A 13,305-nucleotide genomic window follows, 5' to 3' on the forward strand; every position below is an offset into this window, starting at 1 on the left:
ATTCAACCCACCAAAGTGGCTAGTAGGAGTGACTGTTACATTGCACTGTTGAAATCCATCCGCATTTGGCTGGTTGGCAGGTGTTAATGTCAAGCCCTGAATATAATCAATATCAGCTAAAGTTTCATATCACTGCATACTTATGGTATGGCCCTGCATATTAACTGCAAAAAGTATAATTCTCTCTCCTATGAAACTCCTTCTCATTTATTTTTTAGTCCAAAAATGTGGTTATGTTGGAAATCTTTCTCGTTGTCGAATGAGAACATCTGGTACCTGAAGTTGAGTATCAGCCGCACCACAGACCTTCTTGGACTCACAAAGACGGGCCACCATGCTCTGCGGCAAAGGCTGTGAGAATAAAATAGCATTTTCTATTAAATGTTCACTTAGAAATGACTTCAGAAGACTTGGGAGTTGTATTTACTACTTTTATGGTGCTTTTGCATCCTGTTTAAAACAAGAAGCATCAATTCTCATTTATTGTAGTTGCATGGAAATGAGCGACCAGCATAGAATTTAAAGGGGTCCTATTATGCTCATTTTCAAGTTCTTAATTTTGTTTACTGGGTCTACTAGAACACGTTTACATCATTTAATGTTCAAAAAAACTCTTTATTTTACTTATAATTTACATTGTTGCAGCACCTGTTTTCATCCTCTGTCTGAACGCTCTGTTTTAGTTTCGGTTTCTTTAAAACTCTGATTGGATAGCCGGCCACAGTCCGTTGTGATTGGTCTACCACTTAGAGCGTGTCGGAAATGTAATGCCCCTAAACATAACCAGAGAGTATCCGCTCCAGAGGCTTCCTGAGGTGCTGTAAACACTACTGAAACTATGCTAACTTTGGAGTCAGTTTTGCAATATCACTTTGAGCCTGAGTCTGATAACGACAGTCAAGAAGATCGAGCTGATCAACCCAAACCACATTCACAAGCACGACTTGTGCAGGACGTTTCACAGTGGTAATTATTTCTTTTTTATACCTCTCTTACATTTCAAATATGATGTTATAACTGTGTCATATACATTTGATCTGCATCAAAATTCATGTTTCAGAAAACAATCGTTAAAAAACAAAAGTTTGTGGTTGTATATTGCTAAGGAATAGTGTTAAAAATTCATTGTTTTAGGAAGGTTGAAAAAAAAAAAAAAAAAAAAGGGTTAGATTCAGGGTCAAAAAACACTGTCTCTTCGACAAGGCGACAGCACACTACTAAGGGTGTGTCTCAATTAGCTCCATAGGTTGTAAATCAGTAGTGCACACTAATTTGGGCACTGGTAAGGAGCCTGTCACACTACTAAATTGGAACACTGATGGCTTTATTTCCAGCAACATCCTCGATGTACAACGTCACTACTGGTATTTATGAACAACAGCAGAACTGATATCTTTCTAACATTATTTATGTTACTTAAAAGTATATTATGATAAATACTTTGATTGTTACATATCCCTGCAACATTTCAGCTGTAAATTTATTATAAATGTTAGCTAGATTATGTTCATTACCAGTCTAGTGATGTATGTTTATGCGGAAATATAATTAATGGTTGTTGTTTTTTTTAAAACATCTATTGGTATTATAATGTGTATTGAGTTTCTTCTATTAAATTCAGATAAGACTGAAGTATTACTTATTGGGCCAAAAACCTGTACACAGAATCTCTCAGACTACAATTTGCATTTAGAAGGATGTACTGTTACTCCATCCTCGACAGTTAAAGACCTGGGTGTTATATTAGACAGCAACTTGTCCTTTGAAAATCATATTTCATATGTTACAAAAACAGCCTTCTTCCACCTCAGAAACATTGCTAAGATACGGAATATGTTATCTGTTTCTGATGCAGAAAAGTTAGTTCATGCTTTCATGACGTCTAGACTAGATTACTGTAATGCATTACTAGCTGGTTGCCCTGCTTCCTCAATAAACAAGCTACAATTGGTACAACATGCAGCTGCTAGAGTTCTTACCAGGTCAAGAAAATATGATCATATAACACCAATTTTATCATCTCTTCACTGGTTACCTATTAAGTTCCGTATTGATTATAAAGTACTGCTAATGACCTATAAGGCTCTAAATGGTTTAGCTCCTGTGTACTTAACCGATCTTTTATCGCCCTACAATCCTTCACGCTCTTTAAGATCACAAAACTCTGGACTTCTGGTTGTACCTAGGATAGCTAAGTCCTCTAAAGGAGGGAGAGCGTTTTCACATTTGGCTCCTAAACTCTGGAATAGCCTTCCTGATAATGTTCGGGGCTCAGACTCGCTCACCCAGTTTAAATCTAGATTAAAGACACATCTCTTTAGCCAAGCATTCACATAATCCATCTCATATCAGATCAATTGCACATGACTATCTTTGCTTAATGTTATGAACAGCAGCTATGCTAATTATTCTCCATTTGCTTTTCCGTTTTACCTCGGGACGCCCGTCCCAAGGTGACTAGAGAGTACATCAGTTTCAGTTTGGATCCAGCCTCTTAAGAAGACCTCAGATGACTAAAACTTTGGAAGAGACGGCGCCAACTCCTGCGATGACTTCAGAAGATGCAACATCTGGATCAACACGCACATTCGCAAATTTCTATATATCCTAATTATTGTTAATATGTAATTCATTTTTCCAGACGCTCTTTGCTTCTACCTTCAATTAAATTGCAAACAGTGATTGTATATTAATCGCCTAAATTATTACATTATTAGCTAACTGCATTCTCCAAATTGTAATGTTGACATGCATTCTCTGTAAAGCTGCTTTGAAACGATATGTATCGTGAAAAGCGCTATACAAATAAATGTGAATTGAACTGAATTGAGTTGGCTCACAAGATTTATGTTTCACACTTCAGAACTTCCGTTAGGGAACATTTGTGAGCTTCATGGTTTTCACGGTGCATTGTGGAACTTTTTAGGGAGCTAAAGTTTCAGTGCACTGGAAGGATTTTGCGATTGAGACAGACCTTAAAATGGCCGACTCCCTGGTTAGTGCCCTGACTACTGAATTAGGGAGCTGATTGAGACATACCCTAACTAAACTCAACCAGGCCTCGTCCCCTTTTTTGCGTATGCCTTGGGCAGAAAATGATTTAAATTAGGTATATTGTGACGTGTACATTCCCAGAAGAAAACCAAAAACTACAATCGAGGTATTTCAAGGAGTTTAGAAACAGTGCTTACTAATATAGAGAATAACTTTAACTTTGCAGACATTTTTCATGCTCAAACAGCAACATCACACAAACATAATAGGAACTCTTTAAAATAATTTTTGATAGAATGATCAAACTGATCATGACCAACATGAACATTGCAGTGTACCTGTCCAGTCTGGTAGTGGCGAGCGAACTGACTGATCACTCGATAATCTGTGGCAAAGTATTCCATGAGAATAGAGGGCACCTCTGCGAAATCAGTGCTACATCGCGTTCCTAAAGAGAGAAACAAGGTCACCATGATCATGCTGCTCTGAGGAAGTGATGTTCACAAATGTGAACAAAATTAGTTGATCATATTGTACCCGTCACATGTTGGTAGCGGGTACGTCCCAGCATGGAGTGCATGGCATGGCCCATCTCATGGAAGAGATTTTCCATCATGCCCGGGCTGAGTAACGTAGGAGCGGACTGCGTGGGGTGGGGCAGGTTTAGCATCAGGACCACCATTGGCAGCTGATACTGGCCATCATCCAACTGCCTCCCTCCACGAATGGTAAAGTGGCAGTCCTGATCGGGACACAAACAAGCTGGACTGATCAAGACTGATTGGCTGAGTATTAAAAAAAAAAAAACTAAACTAACTTTGGTTTAATTTTGCTGTTGAATAAATCAGTAAAGATTTGTTCCTAAATTAATTTGTTTTTAAACAAATCGATTGGGTGAATAATTCAATAGCTCCCTCATAAAGATTTGTTCCTTAATGAACCAATGTTTTTAAACAAACTGGTTGATTGAATAATTCAATCCTGCATCTGAAATGACATACAGTACTGTATAGTATGTACTACATTTGGTTCATCGCAACCATTTAAAAAATGTATGTTCAATATATCAGTGTGTGTGTAGTGTTAATGAAATTCGGACGTACTACATCTGCTATGTTGTCATTTTTATGTGGCCCAAGTTGCCAGTCGCTTCACTGTCATTTACAAATTATCTCCCATGGCCTCATGAAAGCACACTTCAGAATCTCGTCAGAAGTAGTGTACTACTGTTTTTCAAATACTATGTAATCGGACCACAGACTGTAAAAAAAAAAAAAAGATGGACTCCACTTCCTTCCACTGTAGAAAAATGAAGCCAAAATATCCCAGAAATGGTCGTTGCTGATTACGCCATTTGGAGCCAGCGCAGTATTGATCCTAAGGTGGAGCCGAGGTCAACGTCCCGCCAATACTCCAGCTCCCACAGACTCAATCGCAAACACAGCTGTCACTAGCTATGTTATGACCTCAACTGAGGGGGATACATTTTTTATCCATCTTCAGAAAAAAATATAAGTGTAATTGGATTTTTTAGTTTGGCTTGCATCCCATTCGAGTACATATAGAGGGGGCGGGGTTTATGACCTATACTGCAGCCAGCCACCAGGGGGCAAAAATGTTTTGGCTTCACTTTTCAGGACGTGTGCGGCACACTTGATTAGGACATACTACTTTTGGCGTACTGTTTTTCTGATACTATACAGCATGGAAGTATTTGATTTCGAACGCAGTGAGTGACTCACTTACTTGTTCCCACCTACTGCTGTAATGATGTAAATGAATATCAGTATGAACCACCACACAGCCAATCGAATTAGAGGACTGGAACTAATTATTGTATAATATTGTATAACAGATACTAATTTGAGATGGACAAACTAAGGACAACATGAGTAGATGGCTTATCTGAGTTCTTCTTTACCTGGGGAGGTTTCTCAGGTCTGTAGAAAAAGTCACAGTAGATATATCCCAGCAGTCCCTCTGTTTCATGCACCACAGCCTGAAGGAAAAATCCAAAATGGCAAGTGATATTAGAAAAGAAGTTGGCTAGACCTGAAGATGAGCTTTCATTTAAGCCATTTTGGTTAGATAATCAAGCACAGAAGCATGATCTCACCAGCTTGCGCACATCTTCGCTCCAGACCTCCCCCACACTGGGCTGCTCAGCCAGCAGTGATACACCATACAGCTGTGTGAAAAGACCATTCAGACCTTCCATACATGCTCCCAGCGAGAAGTACGGACTGTACAGGCTTGGCTCGATGTTGAATCTGCCGAGACAAAATATAAATATGCCATGTTATTAAAGGCTGAATGTCCATTCAAATTTTTTTCCTCACTAAAACCACAGACTACAAAAGAGAAATTACAAGAATCTGAAAAGAAATGTGGAAATCATATAACACAAAAACATCATACATTTTTTCAGGAGCTTTTGATGAATAGAAAGTTCAAAAGAACATCTTTTTTAAATATAACTATTTTGTAACATTATAAATGTCTTTACTTTTCTTTTTGATCAATTTAACGTGTCCTTGCTCAATAAAATCATTAACTTCTTTACAGTTTTTTCCTTGATTGCTAAGAGTAACAAGGTCACCATGATCATGCTGCTCCGAGGAAGTTGTAAAAGGCCACAAACACACTATAACTGATTTAGTTGGGACAATTTCCCAAACCATTTATCCAGTTCTCAAAACAAAGACACATTTCACCGGTTTTCACACACATTCCAATTTTAACCATGGTTTAACAATGTTCTCATTCAGAAAACACAAACTATAATTAATATAATTAACTCAAGAATCACAATGTGAACTGAAATAGCACACATTTATCCATGACACATTAAGTAGCAAAAATGATGACATACTAATCACAAATTTTAGGATAATATAAATAGGAGCACAGGTGATTGTGCTTTAGAAAAGGCATCCAAACACTGGAGAGAGAGCTGAAAGAATCATCTACAGGGTTTTTATACTACGTACTTAATATAGTAGCATATTATTTTAGGAGGAACATCCTCTTAGATGTAAGAAAATTAAATTCTGTCACATGCTTTTCTCAGGTCTCTTACCTTTCTGCACGTATCACACCACTGAAGTATGGATGGTCCCATGGCATTAGTTCCTACCGAGGAAGATTTCATTCTGTTTTAATTCTTCTATAGAACAATGGACTATTTCTCACTTGCAGGTATTATTAAGTTTGTAAAATTGTAAATTTCTAAAATTTTACAATATGATAGCAGACGATAAGAAAATCCAAATATCAGTTAATTGAGCAGTGCTTACAGAATTTCTGGGGTTGAGTTTTGTCTTCATTTCCGTCATCATTTCAAAATCCTTATCCTGTCCTAAAGTTTACAGAAATACAGTTTTTTTAATATTATATAACATATATAAACATTACATTTTACATTATAAAAATTATATGTTATACATACATATGCATATTCTGTTAAAAATCTGTATATTTAGGAACACATGCAACCAATACAATACACCATAGTGTCTTCATTATAGCTGCAATAACATATAATGTTGTTGACAGTGACACCTAGTGGCATCTTTACTAGAATAAGACAATGACAATACTGTAATAGAAAAAATTAGGTTTAATCTTTTTTTTTTTTTTTTTTTTTAAAACAGACTTTTGCACATAATATATTCATTATTATGCATCCATGATTAATGCAACTGACAAATTTTGAAGAGAGAAAACTCAACCTGTCTGAGAGCTTGTCTGTGATCTGCTGTAAGAAGCTCATAACTGCCTCTGTAGAGAAACAGACCTTGTCATAAACTTGTATTCCTATAACATAAATAATATTAAAGGTACAGTATGTAACTTTTGGCCCTCTAGCAGTTAAAAAAAACAAAACTGCAAACAATTGAACATTGTTTTGGTTGTGCTTCAGCTCTGCGTGACTGTGTGGATGAATATAGTTATCCTACTGCCTCATAAAACATTCACTACTAGTTAAGAGATATAACCAGTTTAGATGTAAAGGATCTCTGTTAGAGAGCTACATATGGCAATTTATCTGTTCAATAAAATACATTATTACCTGTTGAGTAATAAAAACGCAATCTCTGTTTCACTTTTACAACAGCTTGATTCTGACAAAAGAGAATATGTTCTCGCTGTTTCCGAAAAGCCAAGCCAATGTTGATTCTCGTTTTATTACGAGAATGAAAAGTTACTTAGAGTACCTTTAAATATTTGATAATATAATATAAAAAAAATATTGTATTTCTTCACAAAAAAAATAAAAATAAGCTGTTTAGAAACTATCATTATTCTTGCTGTTCTGTTTAGTGCAGCTAATGGTACAGAAATTACACAAGTTTAAATGTAAAATATATATATATAAAAATGGGAAACTATTAAAAAAAAAAGTCTTCTACCTGGGCTTTTGGCCATGGTTCCCTTTAATGCTCTGTGTGCATAAGATTCATAACCAACCAAGCGAGCCAGTTTATCTCTACAGGCCAGAAGTTCCTCAAGTATGTGCATCACATTTGCGTTCGGATAGAGGAAAATTTTATATGCAACTTCCCTGACCTGAAAAATATGAGCACAGACAAAAAAAAAATAGTTACACTACAACAAAGCTACCTGAGGGTCTAAAGGAATATTTACAATAATAAAAGAGTTCGTAACTATTTCAATCAATATTTATACAACATCAGAAAGTTTGTACTAATTATGGAAAGTGATGTACCAGATCATCAGGTGCGTCCGCATGCAGACCGCTGATCTGAATGTACTTTCCGTCTTTACTGAAGTGCTGGTGAATGTGTTCAGGAAGGACTCTCTTCTCTATTCTGTTGGGCATGTGACAGCTCATGAGAAACTGATTGCTCAGATCCAACAGCTTCACATTCAAGTTCACAGCCTCTTTCCTCTGTGAAATATGGAAAGGTAATCTGTGAGATTGTCTTACACACAAATGTATTTTACTGTCGAGTATAGTTGTCACGGTGCCAAAAGTTCAGTAGTCGGTACCAATACCAGTAAAATTTGCAGTTCTCTGTACCAATTTTGGTACCAGAGCAAGAACTGTTGAAGTACTTTAAAAAAAATTTTGTCTCGTCCGTTGGTTATCACTGTCAATCATCGCAGTTTCCGATTCAATTGCGCATTTAAATACGGTTGTCAATCCAGAATGGGTAATGAACAGAAAGCAAAATAATAATCACTAAGGCTGTCAATCTCTAAAGCAAAAGCTCACTCAATTTTGCACTCTTGAGAAAACTCCCGTTATAATAAAAAAAGTCAGTCATAAAAAAAAAGTCTTAACTGTACAATAAATCTCTTATTTACACTGCATTTACACTTTGTTGATTATAATGAAAGGATTTGAGCATGTGGCTTGCATTGAACAAAACAAAACCTAGTGCGTTTTCAGCTGTGTTAAGCGGATTCTAACTAACTTACTGACTAGCACCTCTGATTGGCCATTTTGTTCACATGCTCAACAGATACGATTGTGATTGGCTCCGCGCTTGTAAAAACACACTGTAAACAGAAACCTTTGACGCTCAGAGAGCGCTCAAACAAACACGAACAAGAACGTTTGAAAGAAGTGTCTATCAGAGGGGACCGTTTGACAAACCTACAACACATAGCTGCACAATTCTGGATAATCTGAAAATCAGGATTTTTTTTGTTTAAATAGAGATCATGATTCTCTTAAACAAAATAACATGTAATTTACTAGAGGTTCTGACAAAATGTTAATTGCTGCAGTCTATTTAGAAATATTGAAATTAATTTGAATGAATTATTATTATTATTAAAAATAGGTTTGAATGAATGATTCAATGACTCACTTCATAAAGACTTGCTCCTTGTTTCATTACTGGATGAATCAGCATTTTTGAATGAATCTCTTGAATGAATGATTCAATGATTTTAACAGTCACTTGTCGCCACCTACTGGTGTAACAATGTAACTGATAATCTTTATTTGAAGCTATAAGTTACTTTCAAAAGGTGATTTACTTTATTTTGATCGCTACCGTAGACATCAGTGTTTATATCTGAAATATAAACTTTTATCCCTGTACTCCTATGATGTCTGAATTATTGTAACAGATATAATGAAACTGTTTGGCTCAGCGGCAGCGCGAACACAGATTTGAATGCTGAGTTTGTTGTCAAAAGTTTAATAGACATAGCCAAATCATTGTCATTTAGGAATAAGATCGCAGGGTGTTTGAATCGAGATCCCAATCTTTTAATGATTTATTGTGCAGCTCTAACTAAGATGAGTCAAAAAAGTATAATTAGTACAAAAAAAATTCAAACCTTTTTTTTATCCAGATGGATTCCACTTATTTCGAAGTCAAACATGAACAGTTCAGCCACTCTTCTGCATCAGTAAAACAATATAGTAAATATTACAAAATACTTTTTACAAAGAAAACACCACAGACTTACATTAATGAAGTAAACAGGATCAATTTGATTGGGATTTCATGTTGACTTTAAACATAATTGGGCATTAACTTGTTTGCCAGCATTGTTCACTAAATTCTATGTAAAAACCTTGAATAGTAATCAAACATGAAGCAAGGTACAGGCTTGCACACTATGCCTATTTTCTTATAGGATAGATAAAGATTTAATATTCATGCTAGAACAAATAAATGATGGCATGGAATGGCATAATCATTACCCATGGAGCAAAAACGTGCATCTCTATCATGGTTAATTTATCATAAAATAAACAGAACATCTGATTTATACCTTGTCTCTGGGTCCAGTTTGGCAAAGATCTCTTTGTTATCCAACAGGTCCTTTAAGCTCTTACACAATTCAACATTGGTATTGAGCCTGCAGAACAAAATAAAAATCATAAATATCTCAGAAAAAAAAAAATAAAAAATTATATATATATATATATATATATATATATACACACACACACACACACACATACACACACTACCAGTCAAAAGTTTGGAAACATTATTATTTTTAATGTTTTTGAACGAAGTCTCTTATGCTCATTAAGACTGCATTTATTTCATAATAAATACAGAAAAAAAACAATAATATTGCGAAATATTATTACAATTTAAAATTATGGTTTTCTATTTTAATATACTTTAAAATATAATTTATTTCTGTGATGCAAAGCTGAATTTTCAGCATCATTACTCCAGTCTTCAGTGTCACATGATCCTTCAGAAATCATTCTAATATGCTGATTTATTATCAATGTTGAAAACAGTTGTGTTGCTTAATATTTTTTTGGAACCTGTGATACTTTTTTCAGGATTCACTGATGAATAAAAGGTTAAAAAGAACAGCATTTATTCAAAATATAAATCTGAAGTGGATAAAAATACAGGCCCACCTCTCCACCATAGTGCCAATGTTTATACAAGTCCTCTCTGCAGCCTCCCGGTAGGATGGATTGGGATGTGCCACTTTAATAAAGTCTGCCTACAAAAAAAAATATATATATATATTAAAAAAAAAAAAATATATATATATATATATATATATATTTATTTATTTTTACAAATATATTTAAAGTAATGTAATATATAAACAACTTGTTTACCATGTCTGCCACTCTGCAAAGGCTGTCTGACAGTTTATCAAATATCTCCACAGTCTGGACTCCTGGGGGGCAGCGGCAGGCTTTCTCCACCAACTGCTCTGTCTCCTGCAGGGCTCTGTCCTGGACCACCTCAAAACCCTCAATGGAGCTGAGCTCTGGGACACCAAACAACCCCTGACAGACACATACACAGTTTGTATTTTTACTCTATTAAAGGTCAAACAATAAGCAATTAAAATTAGACATAGATACAGACAGGTACGTACCACATTTTGTTGGAATAGGTCTAGTCTCCTCTGGACTTTGGCATTGAAAGCAGCTCCTACAGGTGACCAGGTGGTGACTGTCCTACAGACCCGCGCTGCTGCTGTCCCATGCCTGAGCAAACGCAGCAGCGGTCTGTACGCTGACATTACTGATGACAGTCAAACATACGACTCTACAACTACACTCAAGTCACTCTTCACAGCCAGAAAAACCGACAACTAAACTAACTAGATTAAACAACTCCAACAAACGGAAAAGCACTGCTGTAGATTGACATGCTCCTTCCAATGACAGTGAGTGAAAACTTACATTTTACAGAAGCACTTTCGACACGTGAATAAATTCGTGACAATTTCTAAAATCATATTTTACTATTTAAGAACGTTAAAATCAGCTTAATTAAAAAAAAAATTATGAATAAAGCTGTGGTCTTATTATTCACAAGATATCCAAAGATGTTACAGTGAGTTTAAACAGCAAGTGAAAATGACGAATCATCTCTGATATTTCAAAATAAAGGTTCAACCATTTTCTGAAAAAAAAAAAAAAAAAAAAAAAAAAATATATATATATATATATATATATATATTCTCCTCTATTTCAAAATCAACCAGTATCTGACTTATATATGACTTAGCAACAGTTCTCTGTATGTAATAATAATAATAATAATAATAATAATTATTATTATTATAATAATTAATATTATTTCATATGGTTGTTTAACATCATTTAAACATTTACAATTTCTTTGAAAAACAAACAAAAAAAGAGACTTGGATAATAATATTAATAATAATAATTATATACATAATTAATAACAATTTGAGTTAACTAACTCACTGGCGGCTACATAATTGAAATTTGACCAAATAATAATCAATCTATCTATCTATCTATCTATCTATCTATCTATCTATCTATCTATCTATCTATCTATCTATCTATCTATCTATCTCCATGATAGAAATGGGCGTAGCTATCAATGGGCGTGGTTATTAGATGCATGACGCAGTACGTTCTGTGCGTAATGTGTGACGCGCACTCACTGCCGCACTATACAGTCACATGACAGGCATTATGGAGCTCGTTCGCTGTCAAACTTTAATCCGTTTTTACTTTTAGAAGAGAAAAGCGATGGACAGAGTGGGATTTTTGACGGCTTCTGATTTCCAGTGATGTCAGGTCAGTTTTATATTCCTCTACAGACATACAAACCCCACGTGTAAACATGATTGTGTTAAGATATGTTAAACAATGTCAGTTTCATTATAAACCATTGGCTAGTTTCTATTTTTGTTTTATTATTTCAAATATTATACCATATTAATAAGTGGGAACTTTCTGGTATTTTAGTTAAGCAGTGTTTATTTATGCCAGCTCATAAACAAATGTTTGCACAGTTGCTTAACACTCATTTTGGCTCATCCAGTGAAAACTATTCTGTTAACTATATATGATTGTTTGACACATACATTCAGAAAGATTAGCTATCTTTCAGCCGTGAACTGAAAACATGCTTTTAATGTATACTTATTTTGCAGAGTCATGCTCAGTCACTCTGTTTACTTATCTAACTAATGGTTACTCAAATGTTTTAGTAATGTTGTTTAAGATTATGGTAAGATTATACTGTTTGTATTCTACATGGCATAATTGTAAATGCATCTGTATACTGTATGTGCCCCTCAACACCATGTATTGAGCTGGACATCACTCCACCCAAGTGTAACTTGATGCACCTCTTTCTGTATTTCCACCTTGTTACACAGTTGCATCTATGTATCTGTTATTTTGTAGCTAAACCCCTGCGTCATGTCTGTGGATGGCCCCCGGACCTCTGTTTTCACCTTTCAGTCCGCTGTTCACAGCCATCATGTTCTTCGCTCGCTGGAGGAACTGAGACAGAAGGAGCTCTTGTGTGATGTGACGGTTGAAGTGGAGCGCAGGAGCTTTCGAGCACACTCTTCAGTGCTGGCTTCCTGTTGCCACTATTTTTACACCAGACTGACAAACCACAGCCGACCAAACCTCACTGTCAGCTTACCAGATGAGGTAATGCTTGATATGGTGGATGGATGGGTTGAACCTGGAGGTTTTGAGAAACCTATGGTTAAGCTGTGTTGTCTTTATGATTTGTTGTTATTTTTAAGTGATACAGATTTAACTGTAAAAAAAAAATTAATGTGAGCAAACTCTAAAACAAACAGTTCAAACAAAAATGAAAATTATGTCATCATTTACTCACGTATGAATAAATATTGAATCCAATGAAGGTCAGTATGAGGGTTAATGACATGACGTATATTTTTATTTATTTGGACGGCTATATATATATTTTAAAAATACATTCAATTGTGATTCATACATACTTGAATACACCTCTTCTATGATTACCATGTTTATAATTTATGAGCCTTAAAATAATACAATGATTTAAATGAATCTTTTATAATTATTAT

At 35.2% G+C, this 13,305-nt stretch overlaps 2 protein-coding genes across 4 annotated transcripts in view; one reads left to right on the top strand and one right to left on the bottom strand.

The window, feature by feature from the left end:
- Nucleotides 1–11,309, bottom strand: part of mipepa (mitochondrial intermediate peptidase a) — a 28,041-nt gene extending 16,732 nt beyond the window's left edge. Inside the window, exons 1-15 of the mRNA XM_051863518.1 lie at nt 10,843–11,309; nt 10,577–10,750; nt 10,367–10,455; nt 9,754–9,840; nt 9,313–9,376; nt 7,724–7,906; nt 7,407–7,563; nt 6,721–6,774; nt 6,291–6,352; nt 6,074–6,126; nt 5,111–5,264; nt 4,916–4,993; nt 3,532–3,736; nt 3,333–3,442; nt 277–351 (exon numbers count right to left, since the gene is read on the bottom strand). Coding sequence (XP_051719478.1) covers nt 277–351; nt 3,333–3,442; nt 3,532–3,736; nt 4,916–4,993; nt 5,111–5,264; nt 6,074–6,126; nt 6,291–6,352; nt 6,721–6,774; nt 7,407–7,563; nt 7,724–7,906; nt 9,313–9,376; nt 9,754–9,840; nt 10,367–10,455; nt 10,577–10,750; nt 10,843–10,989 — 1,692 coding nt within the window. The 5' untranslated portion in view covers nt 10,990–11,309. The remainder of the gene's footprint in view (nt 1–276; nt 352–3,332; nt 3,443–3,531; nt 3,737–4,915; nt 4,994–5,110; nt 5,265–6,073; nt 6,127–6,290; nt 6,353–6,720; nt 6,775–7,406; nt 7,564–7,723; nt 7,907–9,312; nt 9,377–9,753; nt 9,841–10,366; nt 10,456–10,576; nt 10,751–10,842) is intronic.
- A 553-nt stretch (nt 11,310–11,862) lies between these two features.
- Nucleotides 11,863–13,305, top strand: part of bach1a (BTB and CNC homology 1, basic leucine zipper transcription factor 1 a) — a 139,847-nt gene continuing 138,404 nt past the window's right edge. For 2 of the 3 annotated variants that reach the window (XM_051863509.1, XM_051863508.1), the window contains exons 1-2: nt 11,863–12,028; nt 12,644–12,898. In XM_051863509.1, coding sequence (XP_051719469.1) covers nt 12,659–12,898 — 240 coding nt within the window. In that variant the 5' untranslated portion in view covers nt 11,863–12,028; nt 12,644–12,658. The remainder of the gene's footprint in view (nt 12,029–12,643; nt 12,899–13,305) is intronic. The other variant, XM_051863510.1, reaches the window with a different exon arrangement.

Source organism: Ctenopharyngodon idella, chromosome 15, assembly GCF_019924925.1.
Source record: "Ctenopharyngodon idella isolate HZGC_01 chromosome 15, HZGC01, whole genome shotgun sequence".
Classification (NCBI taxonomy): Eukaryota; Metazoa; Chordata; class Actinopteri; order Cypriniformes; family Xenocyprididae; genus Ctenopharyngodon; species Ctenopharyngodon idella.